The 19,659-nt window shown below is 38.1% G+C and overlaps 1 protein-coding gene across 3 annotated transcripts in view; it reads left to right on the forward strand.

Moving 5' to 3' along the window:
• Window positions 1-1,378: 1,378 nt before the first annotated feature.
• Window positions 1,379-19,659, forward strand: part of SCAF8 (SR-related CTD associated factor 8) — a 152,198-nt gene continuing 133,917 nt past the window's right edge. The window contains exons 1-3 of one of the 3 annotated variants that reach the window (XM_063097606.1): window positions 1,393-1,473; window positions 1,819-1,902; window positions 8,381-8,443. In XM_063097606.1, coding sequence (XP_062953676.1) covers window positions 1,393-1,473; window positions 1,819-1,902; window positions 8,381-8,443 — 228 coding nt within the window. Of the gene's footprint in view, window positions 1,521-1,748; window positions 1,903-8,380; window positions 8,444-19,659 lie in introns of those variants that run through there. The other 2 variants (XM_063097604.1, XM_063097603.1) reach the window with 2 other exon arrangements.

The following is a 19,659-nucleotide window of genomic DNA, read 5'->3' on the forward strand; positions in this document are numbered from 1 at the left end:
GTGAGCTGAGGTAGGGAAAACTATTAAAAGGATTGCAGCCAGGAAGTTACCTATCTATTCGTCTAAAAAAACCCCTTCTGGCTACTGTCTGGATAATAAATAGTAGGAAGACAAGCAGGGAACCACACAGGGGGCTACTGCAAGTGTTGGCAAGAGATCCTCATGGTTAGGCTTGGGGATCGGAGGCAATGGACATGGAGAATTTTGTGACAGCATTTGAGACTTTGAAGGTAAAAAATATAAGCTCGACTGATGAAGTTATCCCTTTTATCTTCTAAGTAGCCAGCCTCTGTATTAAACCTGTCAATAAAGTAAACTAGAAGACCCCAAAACGTCAGGAAGGGCCTCCCTTTTCTGAGTTTCATGCAGCTCTGGGCTCAGCTCTTTGGAACTACCTTGATTCAAAATTTTCTTTCTCTTCCTTTTGAGTGAGCTTGGGAGGACTGACTGTTGAAAAATGACTTTCGGCAAGAGGACAGCAGTTTTGGGTGTCGATGACATACCCCTAACTTTTAATTTCAATAAACGTTAGTTCTTAAACCGGTATCAGTTATTTTACATTGCACGAAATGAGAGAAGGCATTTTGCTAGCATCTCCTACTCCAAGAAATATCGTCTTCGCCTCTTATTCCAAATACTCTAGGGCAAAATTCCTTTAGAATAACTCGCCTTCCCTAAAAGATGGGTTCCCTTTCACCTATCCAAACGCGGTGCGCTCTGGGACGCCTTCCCGGTGTACAGACCAATGCAGTCATTGTCTGTGCTGCACCGGTCCCGGCGTTATCGTGCATTTCCTGCACCGAGCTGCTGCATGCCTGCTTCCCTAGCCCGCCTGCCCCCCGCCCCCCGGACCCGAAGCTTTTGTTACCATCGTTTCCTCTCTACGCGACTAAAACGCTCGGCCACCTTGTTCCTAAGCAGCTGAATGACTGGGAACTTTTCTTTTGGCCGTTAACCTTCAGCCCGCTGTCCAGTAAAGTTCTGAAGAGCATCTAAACCCAGCCGCTCGTGCAAAAAGGCCAATCCAACGGGAAACAGCAGAAACAGGGACAATGTGATTTCCTAAACTCGCCGCTCCGGGGGCACATTTACGTTTTTTTTAGAGCCACGCTTTGGAGGGATCTCCTGGGGCAGGCCGGAGGGGCCGAGACGATCGACGGCGCCGCAGCGATCGCTGTCGAGTCCGCGAGGTGCGGGGAGGGGGCCGAGCGCGGGCAGCCCCGGAGCCCGGCGGAGCCGAGCGGGGCCTCCGGGCGGCGACGCTCTGGCCCAAGCGCGCTCTATGGTTTCCGCGAGGCCGCCGGGGGCCGCACGGTCCAGTCGCCAGGGGGCGCGCTGGCCGGCGCCGCCGATCTCCGAGCTGCGCGGCCCGACTCGTGTCCGCCATATTGGATGCCGCAGCCGCTGCTGCCAGCGCTTCCTCCTGTGTCTTCGCTGTGTGCTGCTGGTTCCTGCGGCCCGAGCGGCGGGGAGGTGAACCAGGAGCCTGTCGGAGGAAGAGGAGGAAGCGGGTGGAGAGTGTAGGGAACGGGGCTAGAGGGTGGGGGACCGAGCCCGAATAGGGCGGAGAAGAGAAGGCACCGCGGCCGAGCCCCTCCCCCGCCCGCTGCCGACCCGCCCCGGCAGCGCCTGTGTTCCCCACACCGGCGCTCAGCCCGCCCTCGCGGCCATGCCTGGGCCTCGCTGCCCCTGAGGGAGCCCCTCCCCGCTAGTGCTTGCCCGTCCGCTCCCGCCCCGGGGTCGCAGAGGCCCGCTGTCCCCGCCGGCGCTTCCTCCTCGCGGCCGCGCCGCCGCCCCCGTCTCGCTCTCCCCACCCAGTGCGGTGGCCGCCGCCTCTTCCGCCGCCGGGCCCAGGGTCTCCGCAGCGACAACATGGAGGCCGTGAAAACGTTCAATAGCGAGGTTGGTATCGCAGCCTCCCCTTCCCCGCTCCGGCCCGCGACGCCCCCGGCCCCGGGCTGGGTGGGCACCGGCCCGCAGGCTTTCTCTGTGTGGGGCGAGGGCGGCCTAGTTGTGCCCGTGGGGGAGGGGTGTCTCTCTCCGCGGGCGCCCCTCCCCGAGTCGGGGGGAGGGTTGGGGGGAGGGCGGCCCGGGGCGGAGGGAGGTTCCGGCATCTCCGGCGCCCTATGGAATGGCTGCGGCTGGGAGGGAAGGCCCCAGTGGGCCCTCCCCCGGAGACTCCAGGTGGGTCTCTCGGGATCAGATCCGCCACGGCCCGGCCCGCCCACCTCCTTCCTGGGCGTTCGGGATTTTAACTGGACAATGGACATCACTCTCGAGACCTTCCCGGGTCCCTAATGAGGCGGACACCGAGTGGAGGCTGTGGGGGAAGGACCTACGGGGTGGCGATCTCTGGTCATATTACACGTAGTGTTTATCATTGAGGCGATGTTGACTAGGTAACCTGCCACCCAGCTAGAGACTTCACGCTAATTGGATGGCTGGTGGCGAGGCAAGTTTACTGTGCGTTTTCTTCTGTTGTGACTCTCCGCTCTAATCGCCCATCATGACTTAAGGACACAAATGGTAGGGAGAGATCCGGGCATCGAGAGAAGGAAGGTGCTGGGGGAAACATCTCCCACGAGCTCATTCACGTGTCAAATCTAGCACCAGATTTTGAAAAAAGCAAGTGTGCAATTTTTACTGCTTCATTGACTTTACTAGTCTGAAGGGAGACAGGTTTTGGTAAAATATATTCAGTTTCCTTTTAAACTCTTGACTTTGATAGGCCTTAATGCAAACATTAAACATAGCAAGTACATGTCCGCACAACCAGCATTCTTGTTGCTACCCGTACGCCTTAGAAAAAAATATTTTAATGTTACGGTAACTAAATTAGCGTAAATTTTATGAACTTCTGATTTGAAAGTGCTAATACTTATTCAATAGTATGATTGTTTGAAAAGTATCTTAAGTATTCATCTTATAAAATACCAGGTTTACTGCCGTGGTAACTCAAATATGACAGTACTTTTAAATGCCATTTAAAAATTTTGTCTTGTTTCTTTCTTTTTCTTTTATTATTGATTTTTTTTTTAGGAATTAACATTTAGGAATCCTTGCAAAGAGATTAAAAGTTAGTTCACGTTCATAATGTGAATTGGGCTCTTCATATTAAAGTATTAGAGCAGGTAGCGGTGACACAGCATATGAACTTTTTTGGTAAAGGATTTTCTTTTTTAGTATTAGATTTTTTTTAACAACTTGATAAATAATGGGAGCAAAGAGTTTTTCGTTTTATTTATGAATTTATAGCTAATAATTTGGGACAGATATCTCCATTTATAAAATTTGGTTCCACCATGCGATATAATGCTTAAAATATGGAATAAAAAGTATTTAGTAATACTGTATGTTACAGTTTTTTAGTGGGAAAAAAACCAGCTCTGTAACTTTTTTATTTGCTGCATATAGTGCTGGAGCACTGTGAAGACTTTTAAAATTATATATTTTAAAAAATCCTTTCTCATTTCCATTGCAGTTTTTGGAGATTTAATATCCCCTGTTTTTGATGGGTATCTCTCCTCTTTGTCTAAGGGGTTCCTAATATGTGTCCCACCACCCATCTACCACTTGAAAAGGGAGCGCTCAAGTGGTAGATGTAGACAAGTGGTTAGTGCCCTACGTTTGGTCACAATAGAGCACAGTGGAGAAGAAATGTTAGTTTTTCATTTTAGTACTGATTAAGGATAAAGGGCCTAACGTTAACGTGCCTAGCTCGATGTTTCACCTCTTTTCTCCACTAATCTTTACAGGAACTTGTAGTCCCATTTTAGTGTATGTGCTGCTGTCCTCTTTCCCCCTATTAATTTCAAAGAACTTAAGAGTCTTTTAATTACTTTTAAAGTTATTTATTTTTTAAAAGTCTTATGAAATAACTTCTCTATTTACTAAATGCTGTAACTTCGCCATGTTTGAAAGTGGCATTACCTTAAAAATAGCAGTAGAGTCAGAGAGTTGGGCTGAGAAAGAGGTGAAGATTCAGAAAAATATATATTTTTGTTGTGTTTAAACACAAAACAAAATGCATAACCTTGTTAATTTTTCTTATTTTGACTGTAGTTTGATTGTGAACAGGTCTTGCTGATGTAGAAAATGTTTTGTTATTGCAAGTAAGCATATACTGGGAAGTAGTTCAGTAATGACTGTTTTCCATGTGTTGCAAAGTACAAAAATAAAAAAGGAATCCGAGTTACAGGATTAGGAGAAAAAGATGTTTTGGAAAGCTTAGGTGCTTTTAAGTTTGGCTTTTGAATTTGGCTTTTAAAGGTATTTATCCTTGGGCTGAGTCCATCAGAACTTCCTTTACTAAATTTAAAGGTATCTCTGAAGCATTGAATTGCCAAGAAATCCATTTGCATAAAGCATCAAAATTTAGCTCTAAGAATAATCATTAATGTTTGTCAACAAGATATTTTGATTCCTCACTTAAAAAGTTTTAAAATATGAAATGCTTAGCTTTTATTTTTTAATAGAGAAATACTGATTTCAATTAACTGTAATAAGGTAAACTCTAGACATAAGTCATCCTTCAGCCTAATACTTAGCAAAAACTGTTGAAACAAGGTAGTTTTTTCCCCCATACTTGTTATAAGGCTCTAATTACAAAAAAAATTTTTAATGAAAATGTTGAACGTAAAAATAGAAGTCTGAGATTTTAAAAAGTGTACAAAAATTCCCACAAAACGTGTCAACGTTATTCCTTATTCTACAAAATAGCACTAGTAAGGAGTAAAAGGTGTTAAAAACCATTATGATAGCATGAAATGCTTAGCTTTTATGGCTTGCCTAATTCTGAGGTTTTTCAGGACTGAATTTGTCCATACCGATTTTTTTAATTTAGCAGAGAACATTGGCTTCAAAACAGGGACATGTGAGAGATTTTAAGTTAAGAATATAGGTTTTTGACCTGCAAAACCATGATGAATTTCAGTCTGTGCAAATCCCTGACTTTATGCAGAATATGTAGGTTATCATTATGCCCCCCACATCATAATTTCTCAAAGGGGTCTGTAACCTTTCCCCCCATGTTAAAAATTACTATGTCAGAAGGTGCTTTAATTGTGCCGGAATTATGTGGTAAATTCCTCTAAATTATCATGAGTTAGATTTAGGCTCAAGAATTGATTTTTATGTACACACTGTGCTAATTTTGTGGGAAAACCGTAATTTCCATTTAGGCATCATCACTGTGATAAGAGAGCTAATCCCATGACCACTCTTCTCTATTCTGAAATGCTGAAAGAAAGTTTGTTCAGATTGGAATATAACACTCCCTAAGTGTCAGTGCTGAGCAGTTAACCATAGCAGAATTATCATTACAAGGTAGTGTAGTTGCTTTTGTTCCAGGATGGTGGCATTTACTTATGAGGATTTAGAGTTCTCACCTAGTGAAAAGGGTCTCATATTGGACTGCTTAAATCTGTGGACCATCTTAGGACTGCAGTTGATTGCCTAGGACTGCAGTTGATTTTTTTTGTGAGCTGCATATTCATACTCTACTTAAGAATGACCACTGTATTGAGATTATTCTGGGAGGGATTTTTCTGTCTTGTCCCCTCCCCACTCCTCTCTTTCCTTTCCCTCCCTCCCCCCTCTTGCCCTCTCCCATCCTTCCTTCCCTCCCCTTCTCTCCTCCCCTCCCCTTCTCTCCTCCTCGCCTCTCCTCCCCTCCACTCTTCACCTCTTCCCCTCCTCTCTCCCCCTCCCTTCTTCCCCTCCTCCCTTCCTCTCTTGAAAAGGGGTTGGGGGAGAGAATGGCAATCCATGACCCTTTCCTTTAGAAAAATTGAACTTAATTGGAAGGGGCATTTTAAACCGTAGGAATTCTTAAAGTAATATGTGAAAAATATAAGAATCTGTTAGCATTGGTTATACTTAAAGTAACTGGAGGAGGCTAGTGTTACTTATGGATTGGATTCTTTTAGTTTTTAAGGACTTAAAAACACAGCCCCAGTACTGTTATCACATTTCATGAAAGTTAACAATAAATCTTCATCATAATCAATACCAGTAAGTGGTTAAATTTTTAGGTCCTTTACATAGCTAGTTGCATTACTATAGTTTTTTCCCCCATGATCCATTTCTCTTGCTGCTCTGAATAGGCTGAGTGGGAAGGTTTAGGACCAGATATGTAGGTTTGAGATGTGTCAGAAAAATTATTTCATTCTGATTTTTGGATTTACCTTGGCTCATAAATTCTGAGGGGATTCTAATTCTATTACATTTTATCATCTTTAGGATACCTAAATCCTTAGTGTGTTTTGTCCTAAGGATCCTTAAATTACTCTGTAAACTGTTCCTACTATGCAGACTTTCCAGAGTCACTTTAACATCTAGTATGTTTTTCTGTTCTACAGAGTGAAATCCCATCTCCGTTTTATTTCATTTCCAATTTTATATCCAGGATGGGCATTTTGTCTAACTATAGGACTTTTTATAATCTTCCCACCATTATCTAGTAGTAGACATAAGTTGGTAGAGAAAAGTGTTTGAAAAGGTAGAAGGAATAAGAAAAGCATGTGAAATTTGTTTTTTGTGTATTTTTCCTTTGTCTATATGGTTCAGGAAAGGGAATTTATGTGAAGCAGCTGTAAAACATTGCATTTCTCTCTCATTTTCATCTACCAAGGAATCTGTCTCTTTTTCTTTCCTGTTTTCATTTTCTAGTGGGAATTCTGGTTAATTACCAGTCAGACCATATTTTTTGTTTCCACCTTGTGAAAATCCTTTTAAGATGTAGAATACTTAGTGTTACAAAGGAAAGAAGCATTTGCTAACCCTGTCTCTATGTCCCACCCCTAAACACCCTGGTTTAGATCAGGGTTACTCAGCCTTGGCACTGTTGATATTTTGGGTTGGATAATTATTTGCTGTGGGAAGTGGTACTGTACGTTGTAGGATGTTTAGCTGTATGGCTGGCCTCTGCCTACTAGATGCCACAAGCACCTTCCCTAATTGTGACAACCAAAATGTTTCCACTAAATGTGCCCTTGAGGGGGCAAAATGACCTTGGTTTAGAATCACTGATTTAGGTGCCCTGTTAAACTGTCTTAAAACACTCTACTTTTCTCTTGAAATGAGTACTACAATTTTTTTTTTTTTTAAAGGATGACCAGTAAGGTGATCTTAACCCTTGACTTGGTGGTGTCAGCACCACGCTCTCCCAAGTGAGCTAACCTGCCTTTCCTATATAGGGATCCGAACCTGTGGCCTTCGTGTTATCAGCACCACACTCTCCCAAGTGAGCCACGGGCTGGCCCCTAGTGATTACTACAATTTTAAATAGTTCTAATTAGTAATAGTCTTTACTACTAGACTATAAACTCTGAAAGAACAGTGACCATATATCCTCATTGCTTCCTATTCTTGGCACATAGCACAGTATCTTAATACATAGTATATATGCTAAATAAAGATTTCTTGAATGAATAATAAATTGGTGATATACTAGGTAGCTGAGTGACCTTGGCCAACGTGATTACCATTTCTGGATATTTGGTTTTAAAATAAATGACTAATTTGAAATTGTATTTAGGTTTCCCTGTTAGTGGGAAGATTCTTTGATTAATGTAAAGTTAATTTTTTGAAAGACTTACTATGTCTAAGCATTATTTTGAAGGTCATTTTATGGCACTGTAGGATTATAGGAGATTGGATGGAAATTTTAAAATCAGAACTCTGATCTGTTTATAATTTTCACTTCTTACTATGGAGGAGAGAGTTGGGCTGGGGAGGATCCCATTGAAGATTCCAGTTAGGTTAAATCCCTCCTGACTTTTATGTTGTATAGTAATTATGCTCTCTCTATTCTCAAATCTGTTTTTGCTTTACTGTTTTTCAGTTTTAAATGACATATAGTAAAAGTTTTTTTTTCCTTACCCACATTAAAAAAGTTTAGGATATAAGGATAATTGAGATTGATGATTTTGAGACCCTGCATGATTTAAGAGTGTTGTAGTCTTAATGATTCAAGATTAAATATAAATTTTTGGCAAGATTGAAATTCGCATCAAATATAGTTCAACCATTTTATTCTAGACTAATATCGAGTTTGTTATAGTAATTTTGATTAACACTTAGGGGACTTCCATATCCCTAGTCTCCTAAATAATCATATATTATGATCATTTGCTTCTTTTTTTTTAGAAGGGATATAGGTGGCTTAGAGTTAGTGATTATATTACTGCTCGTATGTGCAATTTTAGATATCTTTTTCTGGGGCCAGTTTTGCTGTTATTGGACAACTTCTAACTCATAATGGTATGAGGGAATGTAATCAACCTTGACCTTGAACACTGGCTGAGCTCCTGAACTCTGAAGTGAGCTCATTTTATACGGTTTTGTTTTCTCAACATCTTTCTCTACTCCTCTCTCTCAGGATTGTGCCTCTACTCCTGCTTGTACAGACTGCTTTTCCAGCAGCAAGGACACAAGAAGCATAGTAAGATGATTATAACCCACATAAGGCAGGCCCTTTGGAAAATGTTAGGTTTAAATTGGTATTGAAATGATGTATTGATTATATATGTGAAGTTCTTGGGAAGCAGAATGAAGTTTGTTACTTATAATGTATGCGTAGTAATACTAAAGAGAGCATGTAGGGAATAAGTTGCATTTCTTCCCAAAAAAATAGGTTAATTGGACAAAAAAGTTATTGTGCTTAATAGTGAGCATTAATCATATACAAACTCTTGTTAGATTTACTTGCACTCTGCTCCACATAATTTTACTGTATTTTTTTGTAAAAGAAATATAAATTATCTATTTAATATGAGTGTATTGCAGACCTCTTAACTTGATGGTTAGAAATAAAATAGATCTTATCTTTTGAGGAAGTTCTTCAAACTGTAAGATGACGAATTATTGACAAAGATGCTGTAGGAATGGAGAAAAAAAAGACAATCAAATTTTTGATTTTCTAATTGTAGAGGAGCATGTTGTGGTAGAGGTGCTATTACTTATGAGAAGTAAATGCTGATTAGAAATGTTTCTATAAATCTGTCTCAAGTTTGATGGTAAACATGCATTTGTTCTTTCTGATTTTGATTTTATGCATTTATTTTCTTAATTCTATTTTATGAGAGTTTCTGATACAACTGTATTTTAAACTTAGGAAAGAGTATGTAAATGTGTAGGTCAGGAAATATCTCAGGAACTTTGAGATTACCTCATTAAATTGGTATGGGGAATAGATTGCTTGTGTTCTCTAAAAACAGTTATAACTATTAAGTTAATGTATGCCAAATTTATTTTTAAAATAATTTTGCAACTCAGTGTGATTTATGTAGATTGACTTGAAAGACCTAGTATTTCATTCTTTCATTTCTTTGTTCATTCATATGAATGCTTATGGTGTGCCAGGCATTTTTCTATCTGGTGGGGTATAGTAAACCAGACAAGGAAAAACTGTATCCTCTTGGGGCTTATGTTTTTGTGATCCTTATTGTTCGGCCTCATCCACATTTTGTGTAGTGAACATGCTGCAGAGGTAGTGAAGCTGGGCAGACATTACTGACTCTGGGATTGCTTCTTTGTTAGGTACTGGGTTGATTGCAGCAAATCTCTCCAGGCTCAGTTCTGCTTGGTCAATTGTCAGCATTTTGCTTGAGAGAGTCCACTTGATCTTCCACTGCCCAAAATTGAGACTGAGTAGGTGGACCTATTTAAACAAGAATATGTCCCTGTTTTTCTAACAATGGGAAAATATGGCCAGCTATATTTAAGTTTTATTTTATACCAAATTGTATATCATATATTGAAAAAACTCCATATTTTCCTTGGGCAATGAGATGTAATTAGTCTCCACATGCAGAAGGATTGGAAAAAAAAAAACAACACAGCTTTTGTTAAGTGGTGACCAGAGCTTTATGAATTTACAAGAATAAATTAATAAGTATATTTATTTTTGAAACAAACTTTTAAGTACATAAATATGGTGTCTTTCTTATAAACACTTATTTTCTTAATTTGATGTGATTCCTCAGGGCCCACTTGAGTAGCTTGTGAGTAAAGGATGAAACAGTTTGAGTTGTGTATTTTAGTGTATAGAACTTGGGAAGTTAAATAAATAAATAAATAAGAGCTTGGGAAATAATATAAAGATCTTTAGATAGTGATACTGGGTCACAGTATCTCAAAGGTTAATCAAATCCTAGTTAATGGCTTTCTTTAATTTATTAATATTTTTGATACTGTAAAGTTTTATGGTAAAAAAATGGATGTAGGTTTTTTAATGTATTGAAATATTTGAAGTATATGGGTAAAAATCCTCCAGAGTAAAATAATTTTTTTTCTTAATCTTTTTTTCCCCTTTAGATGAATGTTGAATAAATCAAATTTTTCCAAACCAAAACATCTGGTATAGCAAATGTCTGGTTCCTATGACAGCTGTTAACTATGATGGAAAAATGTCTGGCTTATGTATTTTTGGAGTACTTTTAATTTGCCAAACATTTGTTAATAGTGAACAACTTTATAATATATAGTGTGTTGTACTCTGCCCCGTTTTTCCCCCAGTTATCGTCATTTTTCAGTGGATGTTTAGGATAACTTTGTGAGAACAGCTGGATAGGTGCTATCCCCATTTTAGAAACAGGGAAACTAAGGCCGACCATTGTAATTTTACCAAGGGAATGCAACTTTGTAAGTTTTAGAGCAGGGACTAGAAGGACCCAGTTCTCAACCCCTGGTGCAGATGTTTTTCTTACCCTTCTTTGTGAAGAAGAACCATCATTTCAATTTTTTGAAAATTTTTTTTACTGGCATAATGTCCAAATATAAATTAGCCTGATTTTCCCCCGTTCTTTTAACCTTATTTCTAACTTTACATTTACAGAAGAATTTCAAGAATGATAGAGAATTTTGTGTGTACTTCGTCCAGATTCCTGTGCCTCATGTTAACCATATTTGCTTTCTTACTCTTTCTCTCCACATATGCATAAAAACACACAAACTTATTTTCTGAACATTTTGAGAGTAAATTACCCTTTACCTCTAAATAACTGTGTATTTTCTAAAAACAAGCACATTCTCCTATTTAACTATATTGCAATTATTAAAATCAGGAAATTAACATTGATATAATGCTGTTGTCTGCAGGTCTTACTCAGATTTCACTAATTGTACCAGTAATGTCCTTAATAGAATAATTCCTACATCACACCTTATATTCACTTGTCTTGTCTCTGTAGTCTCTTTTAATCTGGAACAGCAGGTTACTTTTCTCTTTTATGACCTTTGAGATGATATTTGATGAGAATAGGGCAGTTTTTAGAATTCCCTCAATATTGATTTATCTGTTTCTTCATGATTAGGTTCAGGTTATGAATTCTTTGGCAGGAATACTCCAGAAGTGGATACTGTGTCCCTCTCATTGCATTATATCAGAAGTTAAATGATGTATATTTGTCCCATTAATAGAGAAGTTAACTTTTTTTTTTTTTTTTGGTGGCTGGCCAGTAAGGGAAGTTGAACCCTTGACCTTAGTGTTATCAGTACCGGGGTCTAACCAAATGATCTACCCAGCCAGCTCCAAAGATGTTAGATGTTAACTTTTATCTACAAGGTTTCCACATTGTAAAGTTACTATTTTTTCCTTTGTAATAAGTATCATATGGGGAGATATTTTGATGCAGATACTTTGCCTGAAACAGTGCTAAGAAGATTGCAAAATGGAAATTTTCTGAGTTTGTCATTTATTAATTGGTGTTCTGTAGGAGCTTTCCCTTTTCCCCTTTATGTGTATATGTACATATACATCAGTATGAACTCATGGATTCTTTTTTTATTAATACTTTAGTTGTCTCCATTTTGACCAGTCAGAGCTCCTGTAAGCTTGTTCCTATGTCCTTTGGACAAGTGCTCATCATTTTTTGAATACAGTAGTGCCTCATCCACAGTTTTGCTTTTCCATGCTTTCAGTTACCTGTAGTCAACTGTGGTCCAAAAATACTACATACAATAAGATATTTTGTGGGAGAGAAGTAGAGGGGGAGATCTATTGCAATATATTGTTATAATTGTTCTATTTTATTATTAGTTATTGCTGTTAATCTCTTACTGTGCCTAATTTATAAATTAAACTTTATCATAGGTATGTATGTGTAGGAAAAAACATAGTGTATAGTATAGGGTTTGGTACTACCTGCGGTTTCTGGCATCCCCTGAGGATAAGGAGGGACTACTATATTCACTTATTTTCTGATGTAATAAGATATTCCACCCCAGCCCTAAATCGACCATTTCTCTAAGAAGTTGTTTTAGTGGCTATGTATTTATCAACAGATGGGACTAGAAATTATTTATGAGGGTTCTTCAAAAAGTTTGTGGAAAATTTTAATTAAAAGATAACATGAATCCTTCCATGAATTTTTTGGAGACTCCTCGTGTATATCTATATGTGTATATTCACATACATATACACACACAGCATTCTTGATCTGTTTTATATCTTTCTGTCTAAAAAGCCATGAATTCATCATGGTATCTCCAATTCCAGTCCAATACTGTAGGGTCCATTCTAGCCTTCTCCCTTTCCTGATCTGTCATTCCTTTCTTTGACAGCAAGAAACCTGGCTTCTGTTATCTATGATATATTTGCTTATCATTTGCTCAATCCTGAAATACACAGAAAATAATTTCAGAATTGCTAAAGCATATGTCTGAAAATAAACCTATTAACCAGAGTTTAATATTTTTATATAATTCACTTTTTGTTTAGCTTGAGGGCATATAGTTAAAATACTGTGTACAAACGTTATTTGGTTAAGTTTTTTTTCTCTTTAATGTGGTTCTGTCATTTATTTGAAATATAATTAGGTTCAGTTTTTATTTTTTTCCTCTTTTAACCTTGTTTGGTTTTTTTTTTTTTAGTAAGCAAAACATAAAAGGAAAATTAATTTTAATTTTCCTTTGCTTTTCCCTAGCTTCAGCATCATAATCACTTATGGTCTGGTAAAAAAATAAACACCAAACAATAAGCCATTTATTTAATATTCTTTAAATTAAATAATATTCCAAAATTTAGAGGTTTAGATGTCAAGAAGGGTTTAGGTGAAAGATGTTTCTAGTAGTGCAGATTCTACTGATAGGTGAAAGAAAGTGTGCGTTCAGAGAACATTCATTCTCTTGTGAGTGGAATCTCTAGTCCCAAACTAGAGGTCTGCAGGGGTCTGCAAACTTTTTCTGTAGAGGACTAGATAGTAAGTATTTGTGTCCCATATGTGGGTCTCTTTCACATATTATTTTTTGTCTTTTACAACTCTTTTAAAATATAGAACCATTCTTAGCTTGATGTGCTACAAAAACAGGTGGCAGGCCATACTTTGCTTGGCCCTGGGCAAACTCTGAAACCTGTGAACTTGATTAGTAGCATACTACTTGTAAATAAGAATTATAATGGAGCAGAAAAATATACTCCTTATAGGCTTTATAATGCTTATTTTAACATAAAAAACAAACAGGTAAAACAACTGGAAAAGTTGCCTGGTGAAAATATTTATTCAACAAATTTTTTGTACACTGACCATGTGCAGCACTATTTTAGGCTCTAGGGATTCAATAGTGTACAAAAAAGATTAGAAAAAACTCAAATCTCTGCCCTCATGGAGTTTACATTCTTTTTTTTTTTTTTTTTTTTTTTTTTTTGTATAGATGTATGGGCATGTGTCTTGTTTTTCCTCATTTAGTGACATTTTATCTAAATATTGTTTTAAGAATTTTTTGTGGGTTTTTTTGGCAGCTGGCCGGGGCAGGTATCTGAACCCTTGACCTTGGTCTTAGAAAGTTGCACTCTAACCAACTAAAAGTTTTTATATTAATTGCAGAGAGAGCATTCTTGCTGGAAAACTTGACAAAAAATGCAGCAAAACAGACACATTTTTAAAATTTGGTTTATTGCTTGTCTGTCCCATTTTTGTGAAGTGTGGTTTTTATTTGAAGGTGATTCTCAATCATGATGTCTTCTGTGTGTAGCTGTACTAACTTGCTAAAGGCAGATAATAAAATAAAACTTTACTAATTGGGACAAAGAACCCAGACTTAATTTAGTGATAAGTACATATGAATTATAGACTCTTTTAAAAAATATTAGTCAAGTGAATGGCAGTATTTCAGCTAACCTTTCTTTAAGGCTTTAATGAGTAAGTGAGAGTGAGAATGGTTCCTAAAGCACCTCCGAAGTTGAGTAACACTGTCAAAATAGTTGCTTATGATTCTCTTAAAATAGGGAGAAAGTCTACTGATAATGCTAATATACATTTTCTTTTTCTTTCTTTCTTTTTTTTTTTTTTTTTTTTGGCAGCTGGCCAGTGTGGGGATTTGAATCCGTGACCTTGGTGTTACAAGGCTATGCTCTAACCAACTGAGCTAACCAGCCAGCCCCCCTAATATTCATTTTCTTAGTGTTAATAAAATGCGGGTTATCCATCTTGTCCTTAGCTAAATGTCAACACCTTTGGATAAGAATCATAAAAATGTGCTTTTACCATATTGTATGTCTGTTGCTGAAATGACTTGTATTTTTGGAGTAGTTTTTCTATAAGCATTTAATAAAGCAGTAACTGCTTTTGTAGGTATTATTAACATCTTTGGCTTTTTTTACACCAGTAAAAATGGTTTTTATTCTTATAGCAATTCCTTTTATTGAGCAAAATTTTCCAAATACTTGTTCCTATTCCATTAGATAACTCAGAACCTCTTAGAAGCCTGTCTCTGCTTTGGTGGCAGTTTACAAGGATGAAGGTTGTGACCAACTTAGCCAAAGAATAGTGACATCCCAAAGGAGTTAGCCAGAGGCTACAACACCATTCCTTGTACAGAATTTCCCAATCAGTACTTTGATTTATTTGCAAAATCAAAGGATTAGATATCTCAGGCCTCTTAGAACTATAACAATTAATGATTCCAATTAATCCTTTTAAGTACTTTTATTTTGCTAGCCCTTCAAAATTGTCAATTTTTTCTTTCTGTTTTAATTACAATGTAATTTTCAGATTGCTAGAATATAATAATAACTCATGAAGGTTTTAATGTAATAGCAACTGGTGGTTAGAAAGAATGCAAGGGAATAGTTGCTAGTTGTTTGAGCTTTGTTATCTATGCATATTTGCTGTCTCTCAGTCATTACATTCTTCAGGGTGGTCACTAGCGTTAATTAGATATCTACACAGCCTTTATCTCAGGTCATATTCTGATAGGGGTGAGTATGGGAATGGATTACCATCAAGAGTTAAGAAGTAATTTGATGAGAATTATTATATGAAGACTAGTGATGTCACCTCTGTGTATACCATGTGTACACCATGATGTACAGTATGAGGAGGAGGAGGCATTGTGTGCAGATGATAAAAGGTCATTGTCAAGGAAATAGCAACTTTGGGTAGGGCATGGGGTTGGGAAGAGAGATTTGAAAATTAGGCAAGAGTCTGCTGATGAAGGGCCTTTATTTACCATGCACAGGGACCCCCTTTTTAATCAAAAGGTAATGGAGATTGTGAAGGGTTTTAAATAAAAGCACAAGTTTTAAATTTGTGTTTTAGGAAAATGATTAGTATCTTTGTGGAGCAGGGAAGGGCAATAGAGGGATGAGATTGGGGGAAGGAAGGTTAAATTAGTGTAGAGAAAATGAAGGGCTCAGTTAAAATAATAATAATGGGAAAAGATTAAGGGATGAATACAAGAGAAGATTAGTAATAATAGGAAGTTAGATATGAGGAACAGGATGGTGCCAGGGCTTTGGCTTAAAAGTGAATAGGTCTATATAATGGTGTGATACCAGTCACTAAGATGGGCAAATCCGGGAGCAACAAGCATGAGGGGAAAGATCATTTTGGGCGTTAATAAAAGAGTCTTACTATGGACGGGGGATTAAAATCACCCATACCTCACCCGCCCAAAGCCTATTGTTACTATTTTAGTCAATATAGTAGTTTCGTACATCTCAAATATTTGGTGTCTGTGGAACATTAAGGTGGAGATACCCAGCTGGATATATGGGTCAGGCACCTGGAATGAATCCAGAAATGAAGATTTAGGAGTGGGTACAATGGTCTAGGAAGATAATGTAAAGAAAGAAGAAAAGGAGGGTCAGAGCAAAATCTTGTAGAATCTTTTATCTTCTTCAGGTTTCCTCTCTCCCTTGCTTCCTTCCTCTCTTCCATTCATTAAGTTTTGGCCCTTTCTGTCATGCTGTGTTCGTGAGTGAAAGGGCGTTTAAGAGAGACTGTATGGATTATGCTTGATTTTAAATTCTGCATATGTAACCATGTTCTTGTGTGCAATTAAAACTTCAGTAGTAAATTGAATGGTCTATGAATAAAATTATAGATTTCGTTTAATAAGATTTTATTAGAATTTCTTAACATTAAGCCTACTCACATCATTCAGCATTTTATCTGCTCTAGTAATGTAGCTCTTTACATTAACTATTGTTACCAATTTATTGTGACTTTAAAGACTGTGTCGTTAGAAATAGAAACCATATTTATTTGAGAGATTCAACTAATACAATTTGGGGGATTTGTTATGAAGAAGTTCTATAAATGAATCACTATTTTTATAGTTCTCATTTTGGCCATTTCACTGTCATGAATACTTCAAAATTAAAAGGGGGTAATATTCGTATCTTTTCATTTCAATGTTTACAAAAGATATAGAAAAGAACTAAAATTAAAGGAAAGTGGATTATTTGGATCCCAGGGAAAATTCAAACTAAAGAAGCAATTTTCATACATGTATGTGTGTTTATTTATGTATTTTTTTTTTTTTTCATGCATGGAGAATTCATTTCTGTTCTCTTTGATTTTAGAATAGGGTAAAGAACATCATAATTGTTTTATGTATTTGTAGCTATAAGCATAATTAACGTTTATAGTTCTATAATTGGATTCCTTGCTTCTATGCTTAAACTTGATTTCTAAAAATGAGAAATTTTATAGTTGAAAGATATGTCATTCAGTAGGCTCATTTTACAGATGAGGAAGCAAGACCCAGAGATGATGAAAGTTGTTCAGAATCACAGCTTGTTAGGGGCACAGTTAGTGATCAAATTAGAACTAATTTATATCCTCTGCGTCTCATTCACAGTTTCCCTTTTTTTCTGTATGAATCTTTTGAGTGTGATTTTGGGATTGTTTCTGTTTGTTGGAGGAGGGGGAGTGGGAGTTGGTAATTTTTAGTCAATTATTATCACTTCATGATAATCCTAGGACGAAATAAGGGCACAAACGACAGAATAAGGGAACAAACTACTGTGCTGCTACTCTCCTGCTCATAGAACAGAGTGCCACAGAAATATGCTTGCCTTGACAAGGACGTATTGTACAGCAACAGCCACTTAGCCTGCAGTTCTCCACCAACTCACTCTCTGCAGAAAACTAAAAAAGCCTCTGAGCCTTTGAATGCAAGCTCATGTATCTTGTACCTTCTTTATAGGAGAGGGGTGCAGTTACTATATAAGTATATATCCTTAGCATGTTTCTGATTTTTGCATTTTAATAATGGTGGCTGCTCTGTAACTACTTCTTTAGATTTTTCTCAAACTAGTGCTTAAATGGCTCCCAAACTAAGAAATACTAAGGAAAGGCAATTTTTAAAAAGCTCCAACTTAGGAACATGTAGTGTCGTTGTTAATATCTCTGTGGCCCTGTAAAGTATCTTCATATTATAATATACTTTTTTATATTTTTAAGTTTATTCATTTATTAATATTATTTTCTTACATTCTAAGATGTTGTGGAGATTGGGGGGAGGGGGAGAGGGAAAAGGGAAAGGAAATAGGGTGGGAGAAGTAGGAAGGAAGAGGGGTGTGGTTGAGACCTTTGGCACCGCCTCATTCCTATAGGGTAGACAAGGGTGTGGCTCGTCATTGCTGGGCTGGATGCAGATGTCAGGGGAGTGTGGTTGATGCCCTAGGCCCCCTACCACCCAGGCTCAGGAGCCCAGGGTGCTTCCTGCAGCTGCTTGGTGGTTGTCATGGGGCTGGTTGTGGGTGTAGGGGAGGTGTGGCTGAGGCCCAAGGCCCCATACTGCCCCACCTCCTGGAGCGATTCTTGCAGTTGGCGTGGTGTTCATTGCTGGGCTGTTTGCGGATGTTGAGGGGGCATGGCTGAGTTCCCCAGCCCACCTGCTCCCTGGTTTGGGAGCCCAGGAGGCTTCCAGTCCTTCTAGGTTTTATAGCTGTTCTTTGGTGGTGTCAGACCTTTATAGGTAATATCAAACTTTGTCTGATCTGTGCGTATTTTGTTTTTTCTTTCAGTTCTGTGTTGGATTATTCTCTGTTCCCACCAGTTAAACTCTGCACTGGAAGTAATTTATTGTCCTTTGCTTAATTCTGAAGTGGAGGAGCTTCCTGTGGGGACCAGCACTTCAGTCCTGTAGTTGAGCTAAATTGCTGCCTTGCTGCTGATTCCCTGGGGAAGGCTTTTTGTGCAGCTTGGGTTTTAATTGTTGACTTCCAGGTCTTGTGAGTTCTGGTACAACTGGGTTGTGTGGAAACTCTGGTCTGGATCTGAGACTTTTCAGCAAACTGCACGCCCTGCAGATCTGTATTCCTGACCAGTCTCCACTGAGTGGTGCTGCGCTGATTAGTGGTGCTGCACTGATTAGGGGGCTTCAACTTCAAAAAGTTCATGGAAAGATCGGTATAATGTTTTTTAACATTTTTTAATTGACACATTGTAATTGTACATGCTTATAGGGTACATAAGTTTTTGTTTTATATACATAAGGGTATATGGTGTTTTTCATATTATCTTTTAACTCAGTTTTTTCACAAACTTTTTGAAGTACCCTCATGTAGACAGGTAGGTAGGTAGGTAGGTAGATAGATGAATGTTGAAAATTCTGGAAGGTGACTTACCAGACTTTTAACAGTGTTTATTTCTGAAGAAAGCAGTAGGTGGATAGGGTGCAGTGAATGAGAACTTTGATAGTTGGAGTTTTTCATGTTGTGCATATATTACCATATTACTTTTGTAATATTTTCTCCAAACCCAAAGCAGTATGTGTCTTAGCTTTTGGGAGAAGGTTGGAGTTGGTCCATTTTAGTTTTATTTGAATTCTTTAGTGAAAGGGAACTTCCTTGTTGAGGATTTGAAGACCCTTAAGCCTTATTGAGGATTGCTTAAAATTCAGGTTTAAATGGAATTTACTTAGCTGTTATTTCATCTGTAGACTCAGAAGCTTTATAATCTTTTATATTTTGGTCAAAGCGGTTTTGGTTATTCGGCTGATGCTCCACAGTCATCTACCATCTTATTCAGTGACTCAGTTGTATATAGTTGGTTGGTAGCTGGTGGGCTTGTTTTTGGAAACTAGATCATATTTATGAATGGGTAGCCAGAAGAGCTAGGTTTGAGACATGGTTCTGTAACTTACTAGTAGTTTTAGTTTAGCTAAGTCACTTACCCTAAGTTTATACATGTATAAAATGAGAATAATAAATACCTTATCAGGCCATTCTGAAGGTAAAAGGGATTACAGCAATTGTGAGAATGCTTAAAAATTGACAAAGGGCTTTAGAGTTGACAAATAATACTTATTACTATCTTTCTCTTTTGTCATGCAACTGCCTTTTTTAAGTCTTTGTATTGCCTCTCATTTCTGAAATGATTTTATCCTAAGGCCTAGTAGGCTCTTGTTCTACTTATTCTCCCTCTG

The sequence above is a fragment of the Cynocephalus volans genome, chromosome 5 (assembly GCF_027409185.1).
Source record: "Cynocephalus volans isolate mCynVol1 chromosome 5, mCynVol1.pri, whole genome shotgun sequence".
NCBI lineage: Eukaryota > Metazoa > Chordata > Mammalia > Dermoptera > Cynocephalidae > Cynocephalus > Cynocephalus volans.